This window comes from Equus caballus, chromosome 18 (genome assembly GCF_041296265.1).
Source record: "Equus caballus isolate H_3958 breed thoroughbred chromosome 18, TB-T2T, whole genome shotgun sequence".
In the NCBI taxonomy this organism is placed as follows: domain Eukaryota; kingdom Metazoa; phylum Chordata; class Mammalia; order Perissodactyla; family Equidae; genus Equus; species Equus caballus.
Genome location: NC_091701.1, coordinates 69,001,368 through 69,020,274, shown reverse-complemented (window position 1 = coordinate 69,020,274; position 18,907 = coordinate 69,001,368). Strand labels below are relative to the sequence as shown.

Genomic DNA, 18,907 nt, shown 5'->3' with positions numbered 1-18,907 from the left:
TTTAAAACTTATGAATTGTCTATTTCTGGAATTTTCCACTTAATATTTTTGGACCACAGGTAACTGAAACCTTGCAAAGTGAAACCACAGGTAAGGGGGGACTACTGTATGTATATATTTAAACAAGTCTTGATCTTTATAAATTTCATTTTTACGTCTCATTCGGACTCGGAAGTCAGACTCAGATCGAATATGCTTTTCGGTGAAAACCAATGCCCATAACAGGCAAGTAGAAAAAAAATGATAAAGAACTTATTTTATCCTTATCTTCATCAATAAGAAAAGAAAATGTCACTTTTGTACTTTCTTTGTTCCAAGATCCAGTGTTCTAGAACAAAGAGCTCTGGGCAGTTTCTGAGGATGTCTGCCGGAGACTTCTCATCCTCTCTTACCTCCTCTTCCCTCAGTCTTTTTATCCCTTAATATAAGAAACCAAATGAGAATGTTCTAGCACAAGACTTCCTCCATAAGTTCCTCTATTTTGTTATGTTGTTTTGTAATTCTTATTTTCCTGCTCCCACAAAGATTCTTATTTCAGTATCACTTATCACGCCACTCACAAGGGCCAAAAATTCACATTTGCGATGTTCGGCCTTAGACTTCCTTCAAAAAGCCTTCTTACTTGGAAAAAGATGACTTGACTTGACTTTCATCATTTTCTTAATGTTAACACCTTCGGGTGGCAGAGCAGTTTAGAGGCTGCAAAGCACTTTCACCCATCCTCCTGTTTAATCTTCACCACAGCCTGTGAGCTAACCAGGGCAGGCATCTCGTTTTACAAATAAGAAATCTGAGGATATAGACAGAATCCGGACAACCCAAATGCAGCTCTCCTAGCACTAGGCCTGATTTTTGTCTGTCAGGTAACAGCCTTTAGGCAACTTCACGTCATTTTCAATTTTAAATGGCATGATCAGTTTTGCATTTCAATAAGGCACATGGGAAATGTATTTAAAAGAAACAAGTTTGTAAGTGTAGAGATCAGCTAGTTAGAAGTTTAGGCAAGGTATGATGAAGAGCTGAACTAGTACAGACCTGATGGAATGGGAGAGTATTTAGGAAAGAAACGTGACATGTAAGTGGTCACTAGACCGTGAAGCTCTTCTGCCACAACAAACGTTAAGTAGCTTAGAGTTAACTCTATTGGCAATTTGCTCTTTATCTGATGATTCAAATGAAACTTTCTACATCACAAAATGCCTTTAAATTATCAACACCAAAATTCATGTACTAAAGACATACAGAAGTCCAAATTAATAAATAAATATCTGTATTCATCAGAGATTTGCTAATTAGAAGAATTAAGCACAAAGTTGGAAAGCAACAAATTAGTGTAAGAAAGACTTAGGACTTCGGTCTTTCTTCATTCACATTCTCTCTCTTACAGTCTGCTCCCTTCTTATCACATCCTCTCAACTGAGGACCTTTCTCTTAAGTACAAATACAATAGAGGCAATAAATACAACCACAGGAGATCTATTTCATTGTCCTCTTTCCAGTGTCACCTCGTTTCTACATCTGTACCCACATACTCTGCCATCCTTTCTAGAGCAGAAAATGTGTTCCTACCTCTAAGATCAACCACTACACCTGTGTATAAGCACATCCCTTCTCAAGGACATCACTTCTGTGATTATGCCTTTGCTTGCCTGCATAAATTTGTTCCTCTCTCTGCTCCATCATTCCTCTCAGCATACAATGATGCCTCAACTCCATCCTTGCATAAAAATCCGCTTCTTGACTCTGCATCCATATCTAACTAATGCCTCATTCTCTGTTCTCCTCATCAGCAAACCTGTACAAAGGTGCACCTCCATTTACTGTTTCCACTGACTAACCTCCTAATCTTTTCTCAGTCTCCTCTCATTGGGATTTGGTACCCACTATGCTCTGTAGTAGCTCCTGTAACCCAAGCCAAAGTTCATAACTTACCAATAAAAAATAAATTTCTCATCTTTTAGCCATTTAATAAGGAAAAAGTTTTAAATTACATGAATTTGCATAAAATGATTTAGATTAATTATACTGATGATAATAAAAGTAGTTTTGCTTATAATTATCATATAATTGATATAATAGAGTTTCGTGAAGTCTGGCATAGTAACTTGCTCTAATGCATCCTGCCATGCATAATATCAAGCTGAATAAGCTTTTTTTTCCTTCCTTCTTTCCTTCCTTCCATCCTTCCTTCTCTCGTTTCTCCTTTCCTTACTTCATTTCTCTCTTTCTTCTTTCTTCTAATCAACTGAGTATCTTCAGTTCTAACTCAGATAGGACTGAGTGAAATCAGTCAGACTTGAATGATGACAATAGAATTGTGCCTCGACATCGCAGAATTATATTAATCTGAAATTATTTTTAGTTCTGCAGAAGATAAATTATATGTGATTTCTAAAGAAGCTTTGTCAAGCTCTAGCAAACTAGCTTAATTATGAAAAATTAAATTTTCTGTAATGATCTCTTCTTTTGAGTGTTTAATATAAAATTACATTTGCTCAGACATGAACTTGGTTCTTAGGCTTTTCAAGTGGTTTTTAGAATTTCAAACCACTATGTGTAAGTATAATTTCAGACTGCCTTTAGTTTTGGACAATTTAAATCACTTAAAAATTAAAAATTATCAGTGGAGTTATACTTCTTTTAATTAAAAAGAAGCGAAGCTAATGAATTTCCTCCCTAAAATCTGGACACATCTTACTGCATTATGGCACTGATACATATACAAAATTAATCTGTGTTAGTTTTGTAAATAAAAGACTGAAATGCTACTTCTCTTGCTTTAGCATTTCAGTAATACAATGTAATAATATAATTATTATTCATATGACAAATATCCCTATGTTATAATCTGAAAAAAAGCATTTCTTATTTTTCTTTAAAGTCATATTGGGGTCTTAGGAAAATGTTGAAAAATGTAAAAGCACATGACTCTGGCTGAAAAACAACAACTTAGAATTGTTTGAGCCTCAAGAAACTGTCAGCAGCTTCCATCATTTAAATTCAGCTTACTCACAGGTGGGAGAGGCATAGGAGAGGCAACACTGGCATACAAAAAGCAAAATACACAAGTTGTACCAATTGAAGAATGGAGTAGAAAGTTTCAATTTAAATTTTTCTTTCTCTTCTTTAAGAGGAATTTGTCCTTCATTAGAAGGCAAACTCAAAGTTCACCTTTTCAGTGATAATGAGGTAGTAATTTATGCAAGTTATTTTAAAAGAAAAATTGCTGTTGATAATTTGATAATCAAGTAATTTTAGTTACAACAGATGCATTGAATGTTATCACTGATGAATTCTTTATCTATCTAAATAAAGTGGGAAAAATGACAAGACTACCAATAATTATTTTGTCATCTGCCCAGTGAATGATATTGACTCTAAAATAGAAAGAGAAAAATCATTCTAAATTTTGAAAAAATTTAGATTAAGGTCTACATAAAGTTTGTGTAAATGTGTTTTTCTCAACTTTGCAATAATTTAAATGGTTATAGAACCAACTTTGCAATAATTTAAATGGTTATATAACCAGTATCTATGGGTCATATTTTAACTTAGAAATCTCATTCCCTTTGTGGATACAATTTGATATTTTCAGGGATTGCCTACTTTATTTCAGACTTGATATACGTGGAGGTTTCTATTTATGCATATTTATGCCATGTTTAATGTTTATACTATGCTTAATTTAAATGGGACACCTTATATAACTGCCAAAGACGTATAATAGAGCTACATAGAGAAGAAAATGTGAACCATACATAGACTGGGAAGGTAGTGCTATGTTGGGGGAAAAATGAAAATGTAATAGAAGCAACATGCCTTAACTATGGCAGAATATACGCTGAGATAGAAAGGAAATAGTACAAATTTTGAAGGCAGAGTTGGAGAAAATTAAAAACAGATCTAGGCTTGTATAGATAAGTAATGCAACCAAAATCTGAGGTGTGGAAAATGTTGTGAAATATGTTTCCCTAGAATTTATTAATAACATTAATTCATGTCTTATTAGTCATCTTTCACTAGGTAAGGCTACAGTTACAAACAACCTCAAAATCTCAGAGGCTTACAGCATCAGTGGCATAATTCTTGCTCCCATGGCTATAGTCAGCTATGGCTCTGCTCTATATATCTTCTTATTTTGGGATTGGTTGAAGAAACAGCTCCTGTTCTGAAATGTGTCTTTTCTATGCAAAGGAAAAGAGCAAGAAAGTAGAAATCCACATGATGGCTTTTATATAGCTTCTCACTACTGCTCACATTTCAAAGGCAAAAGCAAGTCATACGGTCAACAGTGACATCATGGAACTTCAAGTCATATGGCTATGGAGAGGAACATATAGTCCTTTCATTGGAAAGATAATACAATCTACTATAAGTATCATGTGCCAATAGTGTCTCCCATGGAGAATTTGAGGCCACAGATAAGTCTTGAAAAGTTAGAGCAAATATGGGTCAGAAGTCAAATAATCATTTAATAATGACAGGAAGGAGTCTACATGGGTACTGACATCTCTGGCTTTTTGCCTTTGAAATTAACACAAAAGAGGAGGATAGCTGTTTAACATAAAACTAATTTTGAAAAGGAACATGAGTTTTATGCATAGGTACAAGTGTGATATATAACAATAAGAATTCAAAGAGTGGACTATAGTAAGTAAAAATATATTGTCATAAACTTCTTAAATTGTTCATGAAGTAATGGGTTAATTTAAGGATATATATTGTAATCCCTAAAGCAACGACCAAAATAATGACACAAAAACACTGAAAAAAATCATTAGGAATGCTAAGATGAAATTAAATTAGTGTTCTGAGACCTGATTCCCAACATGGCTGGGGAGGGGGAGGCAGTACCCCTATGTCAAGAGACAATTCTCAGACAGCAGTAAGGTGTCTGAGAATTCTACTCAATTCTGACACTATCTACCCACAGATAGAATCATATTTCATAGGTTGAGAGCTCACTTCTACAAGACTGCACACCCACCCACCCCAGCTTCAGATGCCAGTTGCAAGCTCAGGCTATTACTTGCGCTTCTGACCAAATGGCTGTAGATTGGACGTTCCCTCAACTGCCTCCTTGGGTTCAATTAATTTGCTAGAGCAGCTCACAGAACTCAGAGAAACATGTTACTTCCTAGATCACTGATTTATTATAACAGGATATAACTCAAGAAGAGCTAAATGGACAAGATACATAGGGCAAGGTATTTGGGAAAGGGCATGGAGTTTCTATGCCATCTCTGGGCACACCATTCTCCCAGAATCTCCATGTGTTCACCAACCCAGAAGCTCTACAGACCTTTTCCTTTTGGATTTTTCTGGAAGCTTCATTACGTAGATATGATCAAGTTTGACTTATCCCAAGAATGCGAGGTTGGCTCAACGTTTAAAAATCAATCAACGTATTTCACCACGTTTATAGGTCAAAAGAGAAAAATCATGTCCATGTGGGAAAAAAAAAGAAAGAACCTCAACCTCTACTTCATATCATGTACAAAATCCAATTTGAGATAGACCATAAGCCTAAACCTAAAACACAATTTAAAAATTAATGAAAATAGAGACTTAAAAAAAGCGTAGAAGAATGTCTTCATGGGCTTCGAGTAGAAGACTTCTCAGAAGTGACACAGAAAAGGCAAATCATGAAAGAAAGAAACTGATTTCATCAAAATAAAAATCTCTGTGCATGCAGAAAAGGCCAAAACACCATCAAGAAAATAGACCGAGAAAAAATATCACAACACGTATATCTGACGAAAATTTGTACCCAAAATATATTAAAAATTCTTGAAACTTAAGAATAAAAACAAAAACAATAATATTTACCTTAAGACCCAGTTATCCCACTGCTAGGTATTTGTCTAAGAGAAATAAAAAGTTATGAGCACAAAAAGTCTTTAACAAGAATATTTATAGCAACTTTATTCATAAATACTCAGTTATTGTTTCTAGCCAATAAGTGAAAACAAGCAGATGTCCTTCAACAAAAAAAAAATGGATAAATAAGCTGTGATATATTCCTTCAACTGAATACCAAACAATAAAGAGAGAGAAACTGCTGATATATGCAACTACCTGAATTAATCTCAAAAACTATGATGCTGAGTGAAAGAAGCTGGACACAATAATTACATAGTGTATGATTCCACTGATGTGATGTTCTGGAAGAGTTAATCTGTGGTGACAGAGATCAGGTCGCTGATCTGCCTATACAGAGAGACAGAGAGGTGATAGCAACATGTCCAGGAAGGGGCACCAGCGAACTTTCCGGAATGATGGAGGTGTTCCTTGTCTTGATATGCATTCTTCAAAACTGATTAAAAGATACACTTAAGATCTGAGCATTTCACTGAATGTAGATTTTAACACAATTTTTACCAAAATAAATGACACTGAATAACTATGTGTTTGAACATTACATTTCACTGTGTTTTCAGAAATAGTATAACATAGGTTAAGAATATTCTAAGAGGCCCAGAAGACACTGTAGGGAGTTAGGAAGAGAACTGGGCCACGTGGGCGCATCCAGTGTGAAGACCTGGATTGGGCAGAACAAGGTGGAGATAAAAGAGCTTTGGTTACCTCCAGATGAAACCTTCCAGGGTTGGGAGAGTTGAGAGAGAGGGAGGTGATTTGCTCATCTCTTACCATGTCCCAATCCAGAATCTTCTTAAAGGGCTTATATCAGTTTTAACTGTAGGATGGCATTCTAGGTAAAATGTGCTTTCAGGAGTTCCACCTTCCTCGCCCCTCAAATTGCCTTCCATCACTTGCTGAAACCTGTTTCTATAGAAGAAAAGGGAATAATTCTTGTACTTCAAAACTCAAAAGGCTTAAAATGCAAATTCATGGTTAAAATAATACTTTTGGATAAATGAATTTTATTTCTATATAATCTGTGGATAAATGCAAATAATTAGGCACCTATCTTTCCTGTTTCTCTTAGTGTAGGAAGAATGGAAAGAAGGAATAATCCAATTCAACACATTTACTGAGAATCCACCATGGGCTACATCAGTGGTTTTCAAGCTTTTGTAACCGTGACCTTTAGTAAGAGATGAAATTCACATTGCAACCCTGTGTGGATGTACATATGTAAAACTAAAACAGTGTTATAAGATAAAACCTATAGTTGCTAAATAAGATGCACTGTGTTTTCTATTCTAGTATCTTCAGTTTCGTGTTTACAAAAATACTGGTAGTGACCCACTAACTCCATTTCACTACCTACTAATAAACTGTGAATTGTGAACTGAAAAACACATCGCTATCCTTGCTAACCAAAGTATGGTCTGTGGACCAGCAGCATCAGCATCTGGGGGCTTGTAAGAAATGCAAAACCTCAAGCCACACCTCACACCTACTGAATTACAATCTGCATTTAACAAAACTTCCAGGCGCTTCGTGTGCTGGGCAAAGTGTCAGAAGTCTGGAGCTAGATGATGCGTGAGGAGGATGTTCGGGTCAGATGAAGTCTTCTCAATATTGTTTAAGGCAGAGATTCTTCCTCTGGGAAGGTCTGTTTTCTAGAATATGCATATCCAAGCCCAAGCCTACGAATTCAGTATCTCCAACGATATCCCAGGGCATTTATGTTAAAAGTAAATAAATGAACAAAGACAATCTACTAGCGCCTCTGAGCCCAGCCCTATTTAAGAACCACTCATCTATAGGATTAGATGAAAGCTGTGGACTGATTCATTTGGCGGTTTGTTACAAAGGTACAAGCCTGTGCTTCAGGTAATATAGAAAGATTTTACTTTATTTTTCATTGTGGATGACTTCGTATAAGGTCATTGCCAGAATACTTATTGATGGAGGTGTTGCTAATGCTACTTCTGGATTTATTTCTCCATGTAGGAGAATTTCCAAACATCTCAATTCTACCAATAATTGTCCTTTTATAGAAATGTAATGTGACTTCCAGTAGAAACATCATTATTAGTTCTGCTGAGTTAGCATAATTCACCCCCTGGATTACTTCCGGTGGATCCCTAACCAAGGATCTCTGCTTCAAAAGAAAATGGGGCTGCCCCTGAGTGGCTGTAACTGTTCATTAAGGACCTTCCCATTGCATTAGTATATTTCCTGAATGATGGGAAGTTTTAGTCTGGGAGCTGCTAATCTTGCTCACATTAAAAGGCTCTCTCTCATTAGCAACTTCCGTGTTGCATTAATAATAAGAAAGTAATAAAGAGACCGACCTCAGCTGTTCAGTCTCCCCTGAGGTGAGGCCCCAGCTTCCTTTTTATCCCCATGGTCTAGTCTAATGGTCTTGCCTGTATTAAAGTAATCGAGTGGGTAATAAGTGCTGTCTATTTTATCCGAATATAAAATTCCTTCTTCTTTCTGGGGAGGAATATCTTTTTTTAAGACTTCCAAATTTAAAACTATTGCAATTGAAGTTGATCTATTTAATTCATAGCTTTTTAAAAATATAAGTGCAAATCATCAAGTTCAGGAAAGAAAATGTTACTTTAGAAAAAATAAATCTCTCTACCTTTCCTGGGGAAACTATAAAACAGAGAACTCTCCTAGAGATCTCTTCTTATCCTTTTTTTTTTTTGGTACATTAAATCACTCATCTGCACAGCAGTAAATTAAAGAGTAAATCAAGGAATAAAGACCTTTGCTTTTATAAATATTAAGAGCTTTCTTGTTAATAGACAAAGAAGAATGATTAAAAAAACATTAAAACAAAATAAGTAGGCTTGGATTTGTTAGGTTTAGGGTGCATGTTAATAAATTATATCTTTGTTAAAAATGTCATCTTATTAGGGTTCATAAAGATAGAAGCCAATGCCATCCTTAATTGCTTATATTCTTTTTCTGTTGAAAATACATAACCCAGGGGCTGGCCCCATGGCCGAGTGGTTAAGTTCGCATGCTACGCTTCAGCCACCTGGGATTTGCAGGTTCGGATCCTGGGTGCAGACCTATGCACTGCTCATCAAGCCATGCTGTGGTGTCATCCCACATAGAAGAACTAGACTGACCTGCAATTAGGATATACAACTATGTGCTGGGGCTTTGAGGAGGGAAAAAAAAAAAGAGGAAGATTGGCAACAGATGTTAGCTCAGGGCCAATCTTCCTCACCAAAAAGCATTAAAAAAAGAAAGAAAATACATAACCTTTTGCAGAAGTGCACTTTTTACAGATCCTCTTGATTTAAACATCTTTTATTAAGCATATGATCTGTCCATGGAATAAGATTATCTATGCAGTAGTTAGGTTGTAGCAATTTTTCATCTACAAGCAAAACAATTTTTGCTTTCAACTACATATTTTTTAATTGGGTAAACATTAATCCATCATCTCAAAAGTGTTGCTCAGATTTTCATGCCTTGAACTCAAAATACCAGAAATTTTTTCTTGATTTACACTATTGTGTCTTAATCTTTGAAAGGTTAATTTTATAATTAGGTTATATATTGCATGTTTTTCTCCTTGTAATTTGTGGAGAGAAAAAGGACCAATATCAATAATCATCGTCAATGACAATATGCACATTTAAAATGAAATATATGTTCATAACCCTCACAGAGGAAATCACTATGATGCGCTCTGTGCAATATCTATGTAAGATTCAGGAAATTACTGTGCAAACCAATTAACAGCTGTTTTATAAAAACTTATAATCAACATATTTTTCCTTAGAAGTACTTAATATCTTGAGGGGGAAACAAAGGAAGACATATCTAATAAGTCAATCCTGCCCATTTAAATTTTTTAAATTATGTATAAAAAAATATAAATAACAAAATCTGTAATTTAAGAATGAGAAAATGCTAAGTTTTTTAAATAAAATAGACACTAGATGTTTCTTTTAGATGAGTAACAATCTAAATCCCTTTTAATTAAATAACTCTTTCATATGGTCTATTTATTAGCCAAGAAATTTTGATAAATCTAGTAAACCCTTGTGTCTGATTTATTTTGCTTTTAAAAAGAGAAGTGCTCACCATATCCCAATGGATGGCATTTTATTGTTAGAGTTTCCTCAAATTTAGGGAAGAAAGGAGTTGAGTATGACATTCTTACGAAGCCCCAGTGGCAAACAGGTCCATTGGAAGGGTAGCAGCTGTAATATAGAATAGTCTTAGAGTTGTTGGTATTATGCACACTTATCTGAATTCTTTGTTTCTTTTTTTCTGTCCTGCAGTCCATGAAGGCTCAGGAGAAACCAGTCAAAAGGAGACATCCACCTGTGATATTTGCCAGTTTGGTGCAGAGTGTGATGAAGATGCCGAGGATGTCTGGTAACGTGCTTTTTTTATTCTTTTAAATGAAAGAATGACAATAGTTAATTTCTTTTTACTCCATCAACCAGTTCCCAAAAGAAGACGTTTTCAGCAATTTTTTCTTATCCAGTTCCTACGGGGGGAAAAATGAGGGCTATAATAACAGTAAGGAATTTCTGAAGCTGAATTAAGAATTGGGCCACCAAGCAGCTGTCCAGCGCATTACTTGATAAGGTACAATAAGATGTCGTTGAGACTCTCAAATCCTGTCCATGTTAAGAGATGGAGAGAAAAATCGTATTTACCAGAACAACTCTGAAGAAGCATGGTCAAGAAACAATGATAGTTGCTAATCTGCTTTCCAAGTTGGTGGATCTGGGTAACTAGAGAGATGTTACTTAAGGGTACACATATGCACGCCTGTAGCTGAACTGGGAAGATGGTAAAGCAAAGAGTGATGTCTGGGCCGCTCTGTAGGATCAACTTCTCCCTTCACGCAAGCAATTCTCAGCTTATCCTGTAAAGGTATGCTGAACAAATAATGAAAATATTCATTATTTTGAATGGGTTCCAAAATGTTAGCCTCCTAGGGCATCCACAAGTGTTCATCTTGCTCTGATCATACCCAAACTGAGCCATCCAAAATTCGGAGGGAAGTCTTTGTGGTGTGATAGTGGAAAGAGGCAGTCTCTTTCTCTCTCCTTCTCTTTAATTTTTACACACATAGGAAAACAGCCCAGGGCCCTTTGTTTTCTTCAACATGCAGACTGTGTTGGCTTAAAGCAGTTAAAAATCATTTTGATCAAAGTTGCCAAGAGAGTAAATCGTAAATGTTCTCACCCAAAAAAAGAAATAGCTATTATGTGACATGATGGAGGTGTTAGCTAACACTATGGTGGTAATCATATTGCAATATATAAGTGTATCAAATCAACATGTTAGACACCTCAGACTTATATAATGTTATATGTCAATTGTATCTAAAGTTGGGAGAAAAATTCATTTTGATCAAACTTTTGTAGGTGAAGAGGGAAATTCATCTAAGGGACGAGAAGAAAAAAAATTAAGACAAGATAATTTTGGCAAGAGTGAAACAGTCTGCGGCCAGCCTGGTGGTGCAGCGGTTAAGTTCGTACGTTCCACTTCGGCAGCCCTGGGTTCGAGGGTTCAGATCCTGGGTGCGGACATGGCACTGCTTGTCAAGCCATGCTGTAGCAGGTGTCCCACATATAAAGTAGAGGAAGATGGGCACAGGTGTTAGCTCAGGGCCAGTCTTCCTCAGCAAAAAGAGGAGGATTGGCAGCAGATGTTGGCTCAGGGCTAATCTTCCTCAAAAAAAAAAGAAGAGTAAAACAGTCTGCACTTAAAATATTTTAAAATATTTTTGAATGCAAATTAAGTCAGGATTGCAATTGAGAAAACTGGGGTTCTTAGGGTAATTTAACTAGGTACTTATAGATAAACACTGCTCTTGACTAGCCATGTGAAATAGCCACCCATTACTAAAAGTAGACATCAGTAGTTTCCACACCTGTCAAACATTCCTAGCCAACAGGCAGCTAGGAGCCAAGTCAGGGAGTCTATGCACTGGTTTGACCATCTTGAGGCAAACGAATGGGTGTGTTTTAAAGAAAATCTGGGCATCTTAATGGCTGATGAATTTATGGTTCCCAAATCTAGCTGATCATCAGAATTACTTTGAGAATTTTTTAAACACATCAATTCTTTAGTTCTACCCCAAAATTAATGTCAGAATTTCACAAAAGTGGGGCTTAACATTTTACTTATCTAAAATGCCCCAAATGGTTATGGAAATACAGCTCTAAAATAAATGACTGACTCAAAGAATCCTTCTCCCCACTTAATGCTTCAGGGCTCTGTATAGTCATAGTCATTGTATATTAAAACACGCTGATGAAAAGTGTGCCCTTAAAATATTTCATTTTTAATGTTTGCTGGTGACTGCATCTGTGGTTCAACATTATTTTTAAAGCTAATTATCTTGCTGTCAATTATTTTACTTTAAAAAAAATTCACATGGGTCCCTAATTTTTTCTTAAGAATTTCCATTCCCCTGGTTTCTCATCTCTTTAATGATCATCTTTAAGTGACATAGTTCCACTTTACAAGTGCAAAGATTTAAGATGAGATAATAATAGCAGCGAAAAATCACTGATTGCCTATGATGGGCTTGGTCCATTTGTACGCATTTTTTTTCTCAGTTATCTTCTAAATAACCTTAGGAGTAGATATCATTATGATCTCTCTTTACTAAGAGGAAACTGAGTTTTAAAGTGTTTAAGTGGCAGGGCCAAGATGAAGATATGAGGCGAAATTAACTAGAAAGTATTAGCATAACAATTCAAGCAAAGATGCAATTAAAATAATATTTCTTTCCTGTCCTGGCTGGAATAGTGAGATGGCCAGATTGCAAGGCAGCTTAGATCCAGTGACTCAAGACCTGCAGGTTTAGAGCTGGTGACAAGGGATATGTCTACAGCAGGCAGTGGGAAAACATCCAGGCAAGCAATATCACTTCTAGTATTCCAGCAAAAGTTCAGATCCGTGAGATGAAGACAGGCGTGGTAAGGAGAGATGGGCAAAGCCAGTGACATCCTAAAGATTCAACAATAGACTGTAGGGCCCAGCCGTGGCAACTGGAATGAGAAAAGGAAACTCAGCTACGAAAGGCCAAAGGGCGAGGCAGAACCTGTTACTGAGGAATTGGCTAGCAATCGGGAACACTAATCAGGGACTGGTATAGGAAAGACTGCATGGATACCCACTTGCAGGAACCAGTGGAGAAAACCAAGCCTTGGTTGCAAGGGGCTGGGACAAGCGCCTAGATCTGGGAAATAAATTACAAGGTCAGGATGAAATCAGCAACAAGGCTGACTGGATGCTGAATCAGTTAGCTTTTGGCTAAGACATCTTGTACGCCCCCAGCGTAGAGACAAGATTAGCTCCAAAATGTGGAATAAAGCTGAACCTCCAGATGGGGCTAAGTGGCCATAGCTGTGAAGATTAGACGGCTGCAGGGGGCAGGGAGCCAAGAAGATTATTATACTACCCAGGCAAGAATGAAAAGTTGTTAATGTTTAAATAAAATGTACTTAAAATGTTCAATGTAAGCAATAAGGAATGGTGCTGAAATGATAAGCATATTGATTTTCATTTACATAAATACCTTTCTATGTTAACATATTGTATTTAGTTATGGCCATGAAGGGCAGACTGGAAACAGCTGAAGGACACAAGAATAAAGCAATAAATGAAATTAAATAGGTATGCAATGAAAGAGGCTATAGAGTGAGATAGGAAGCAATAGGGAGGCATCTGACTCCAGTACTAGTCAACTGGATCCGGGGGCTTTGATGTGCTATCGATTTTGGAAGAAACCGTGGCCAGGTCCTCTCGCAAACATAAAATACTGCATATGCTGTATGGCAACAAAGAATACAACTCAGTGTTTAGTTTTATTTTTTCCTTGACACTAACTAAACTACAAATTTATGTACATAATTTCGTCAACCCTGCATTATGCAGTAATAACAAGATGTGAATAAATGCTACTGAGAAATAATGCTATTATTGTATCTGCAATATGGAAACAAAGGGGGGAAATTAATTCCTAGTCTTTCTTTCACCCTGGCCTAAGAAATTAACATGTTACATTTCACCACGTGGACTAAGTCTAGCTATTCAAAGATGTTCAGATGCTTTCTAGATGAAGATAAATCTCTGTTAGAATCAAAAAGCCAGTACTACACAATCGATTTTGTCTTCATGGTTAGGTGAGTTTTTGGGTTAAGAAGCAAGTCACACTGGACATGGGGAAGAAAAAAAATAAATAAAACAGAGAGGGATAAAGAGAGAAGAAGAAAAGAAGAAAAAATAACCATTAGAGGATGGCATTGATAAACCATGATACTAATGACATAACATTTTAATGCTTTTATTTTGAGTAAACAGATGGTTTTAAGCTCATGTAAGTCCCGCACTTATGTTCTATGATTTCATTTCAAGGTTTTTCTTTTGCCTTTTTCTTCTTCTTATGGAGAATATCAAGGCTGTAGAAATCAGAAAATGGTCAGGTTTTCTCAGTAAGAGAGAAAGACTATTGCTACCAAAGATTCTTCAGTTATAGATATTTACCTAAGTGTAAGAAAGGATTAAGCTTTCAAAAGAGAGAGTTGAAAGTCCACAGGGTAAGTGGTCCACACCACGGTTACAACCACTTTCATATGAGGCATCCCTTTATTTAGGATGGACTTCAAAAATAATTGGAGCACCTGTGCAAAGGGATGTGCATGCCTGCTTATGGCAAAGGGGTTAAGAGGGGAAGAAAAGAAGGGCTTAAGAGATTGTTTTTCTTCATATCTAGATGGGAAAAAGTCAAAACTAATACATTTATACATCAAAGAGACTATCAAATACATCCTGCCAAATATAATTTATAAGGAAAAAGAATGGTTTATAAATAAGTCAAACATAATAAAACTGGTTCATTGCAAAGAAATAAAGCCCCATCTGATAGCACTGGGAATACCAACTTAAGATTTCAACAAATATTTCTGATACTTGGTTGGTTTTAGAAACAGCTTTATATTCCCTTAATTATCTTACTTGATAAATTATTTCGGTAAGTCCAAAGTAGGTCAGTAGTAACTCTTTGCACTGGGAACTACTCCTAAGAAGTAATTAGCCTAGAACTTTCTGTTGGTCCTGTCAGTCAGAAGTAGTTCAGAGCCCTGGGGTTGATACTTGATTTAATATAAGAAAAAAGCAAGTTGGTTCTGGGTCTGATCATAGGAATGGCTGGGTAAGAAATTGGCTGCATGCCTAACGTTTCCAGGGTGTCAGGATAGATCAAGGAAGGGAGCACAGGTGTAAGAGCAGATGCAGCTGGGTGACAAATGGCATAAAGGGACAACTTAAATTATTATGTGTATTTGATTCATATGCATGCATTATAGCTGTTATTCTTATTTTAACTTTGCTCTTGTACACTCTCTACATTAGCAATATCATATTGGCTTAAATGCTATTAATTCCTCAGTAGCCATTCATTTTGTCTTTGAAAGCATTAATAATTTTTTCAAGTTTTAGTGCATAACATCCTTGGGTTTGATTGCAATGGTAAAGGAGCAAAGCAAAGTAGTTGCAGTAAAGCAAGTTGAGAAGAGAAAATGAATGAGCATTTATGTTTTTATTTCATTGATGTTCCACAACTGAAACAGGGTGTGGGATTCGGCGTTCCTTTTGTGAGTGTCTCTCACAAAGACAGTTTAGTTTGAAGTCTTTAACTTCTTGCTCCTCTGATCTGAGAAGGCTCCTTGTCACTAGGAAGGCTGTGTGTTGCTGGCATCATTCCCACCTTTAATGCGTTTTGGACCGTGGAGCATCATGAATATTTGAAGCAGGGCAATGGCTGTGGATGATCCTTGGCACTAGATTTCACCATACATACAAGCAAATTAGGCATTAGGTCCTGCTGACTTCAGTACTTTGGGTTATGAGTTTGATAGGAGAAATTAAGACACCGCTGAGGAAAATATAGAAAATGATTTCTTTTAAAACTACTACTGGTGAACAAAAAGATTGTGCTGCAATTGGAAAATTTCCAATTGTTTTCTACTAAGTAAAAAGAAGATCGGTTAGGGTTGTATATGAGATATCTAAAGATGAGGATGCTGATAAAGTCACACACTTTTAGTGACCTAAGAGTTCTTTCAGCCGTCCCCCAGGGGGCTTCCCTTTTATTCACTCCCTTTGCTCTCTTGCCTTAGCTGTAAATGTGGGGACCATAATTAGGACGGGCTTCTAACATCAATTTACTCATGGAGAGAATGAAAAAACAGAAACAAAAAGGAATAGGTCTGGTCTAGAAAATCCAAGGTTTTTGTTGAATGTTACGGAATGAGAAAACCTTTCAGTTCCAAGCTTCCTGTAGTTGGAATACTGCCTCCCTCAAATTGCCTTTTCTCCCCCGCTATGAAGATGACGCTGTCGCCTCGGAAAACTGCCACAGTATTTTCTGTTGGTATGGATGGGTGGGGTCTGAAGAGTAAAGACATCTCTTTCCTTCAAGGCTTCGACTTTCCCAGAAAAGCTTTCCAGAGAGAGAGGGAAATATACAGCTCCTGATTTGGGGAAACACACATCTTTCCACTCCCATCGTTTCAAGGGAAAAATGCTCTCATTTTTAGCAAATCTATGTCCAAATGTAAAAGTTTGCATTTGATGTTGTTATTTCCTTCTTTTATGTACTTCTATACCATCTTAATAAAAAAAATAATTTGTACTTTTTAAAAATTTCACACAATGAAATAAAATTTAGAAGTGCAATTATAGTTAAATAGGACTAGTATTTGTAACATGGTCTGTACAATTGTGCATATGTTTATATGTTTTTATAATTTTTATTTAGCTCATGCAGTATAGACCATGTAACTCCCATTTTATATAAAGATCATGAAATACAACATGAAGACAGAAAAAAGGAAGCAGAACTCCTAAGTACAGATGTATTTCTGCCAGTAACGTATCTATTTTCTTTACCTGTTCCTCTTTTACTTGCTTTTTAAATCCTGTTGGGGACTCTACTCTGCTCACAGGGTGCTGCCTGATTTCTGGCGCTCACTCACCAAACTCTCACCCTCAGTTTTCTGAGTCTCAGCTTCTAGTATGTTCTGAGTCAGTGATTTCTGTCCCTTAGAATCAGGGAATACACACTGCACGTTCCAGCGTCCCAGTGTAACATCCCAGTCTCAGAGACAAACAGATGAATCTCATTGTAGTTCTCAAACTATGAAGGAACTTCCAAAGCATGTGTTTCCCGTGTGGCAGGCACCATCAGAGGGTTTCCGTACATGGAGCCGTTTAATCCACTCGATAATCTCATGAAGTCAGATACCCTAATAATTCCCAGTTTACATAAAAGGAAACTGAGGCACAGAGATGTTGAGCAAACTACCCAAAGCCAAACAGTAAGTGGAAGAGCTAGGATTTGAACTCTGCCAGACCAACTCCAAAGACAAGCACTTATCCACCGCTCATTGTCTTCTCATATGTTTAATGACATAAATTGTGTGTGTGTGTGTGTGTGTGTAGTATACATTACGTGTATACACACACAAACTGAATATATCTAATATATGTTAGATACTGAGCTACAATATATCTGAATATATCTAATATATGAATGCTGAACATATCTAACATATGTTAGATATATAATATATAGATATATACATATATGATATGTTAGATACATGATATATGAATACTGGATATATCTGACATATATTATATATATATCTAGCATATCTAACTTCATAAGTTTATTGAGTGGATTAAACAGCTCCATGCACGGAAACCCTGTGAGAGTGCCTGCCACATAGGATATATATATGCCACATACATATATTAGATATATATCTAACATATGTTAGGTGTATTCAATATAGAATTTCACTTTTTTTTCTTGAAATAGAATATAAAAACAATACTTGGGGGCCAGCCCAGTGGTGTAGTGGTTAAGTACGCATGTTCTGCTTCAGGGGCCCGGGGTTTGCTGGTTCAGATCATGGACACAGACACCACTCATCAAGCCATGCTGTGGCAGTGTCCCACATACAAAATAGAGGAAGATTGGCAGAGACGTTAGCTCAGGGACAATCTTCATTAAGCAAAAAGAGGAAGATTGGCAACAGATGTTAGCTCAGGGCCAATCTTCCACACCAAAAAAAAAACTGCCGAAGACTTGAAATGCCACTTTCTGATGAAATCCACCACCAGCAGGTCCACATTGTCTATGACACCCTTGAAGTATTTTCTTTCCCACAGTTCTGCCTACCTTATTTCTTTGCCGACCGTGTAGTTTTCCTTTGTTTGTTTCCTGTGGAGGTATGGAATGATTACCTATGGAGAATATCCTTATTATGACCACATGTGTGCCCCATTAGATGAGAAGGTTATCAGCCATGAGATTGTAGAGAGGAGAATTAGCTTCACCAAACCCCATCACTTTGAGCTGCTTCAGCTTCCATTTATTTGCTTTGAAGTGGCAATGGCAACCCTGTTAAGGACCAGGTGAAAATTATTTATATGTTATAACTACTGATAGGTTCCGGATATTTTTATCCAGAAAAGAGGCATATAACACAGTTTTTAGAGACTAGCCATTAGAGTGCTCCCCCTTCATTTAATGCTGGCACGCCACTCTTAGCAATATTTTAAAGGGCTCTAGAAAAAGCCAGGAGCGCTGAGGAACCCAGAGAGTGAGGGCACTGTGCAGGAAGCCACCTGCTAAGCAAGGTTGTACTTAGCTTCATGTCTTAGGGTCTTTGGGATACTAAGCTAATGGGCTACAGGCTCCTTTCCAAGTGGCAAAGGAGGGCTTATTACAATAGCATCTCCTTGCTGCAAAAAGAGAAATTATGAGATATAGAGAAAGAGGGAAGAATCACCAAATTAAATGGCAGATAACTATGACCCATATGGCATTGGGTTTTAATCTCTCTCCTGGTGGCAATGCTCTGCTGAATCTTTTTATTCAGCGCTTAAAAGTATGATGTCAAGCCTCTTATTTCCCAATCTATGTATCTTTCTGATATTACATTAAAATTGATTTTTTCTTATTATAAAAGTTGTACACATT

At 36.7% G+C, this 18,907-nt stretch overlaps 1 protein-coding gene across 1 annotated transcript in view; it reads left to right on the top strand.

Moving 5' to 3' along the window:
* Positions 1-18,907, top strand: part of TMEFF2 (transmembrane protein with EGF like and two follistatin like domains 2) — a 225,733-nt gene that overhangs the window by 113,981 nt on the left and 92,845 nt on the right. Inside the window, exon 5 of the mRNA XM_001502318.5 lies at positions 10,167-10,263. Within this exon, the coding sequence (XP_001502368.1) occupies positions 10,167-10,263 (97 nt within the window). The remainder of the gene's footprint in view (positions 1-10,166; positions 10,264-18,907) is intronic.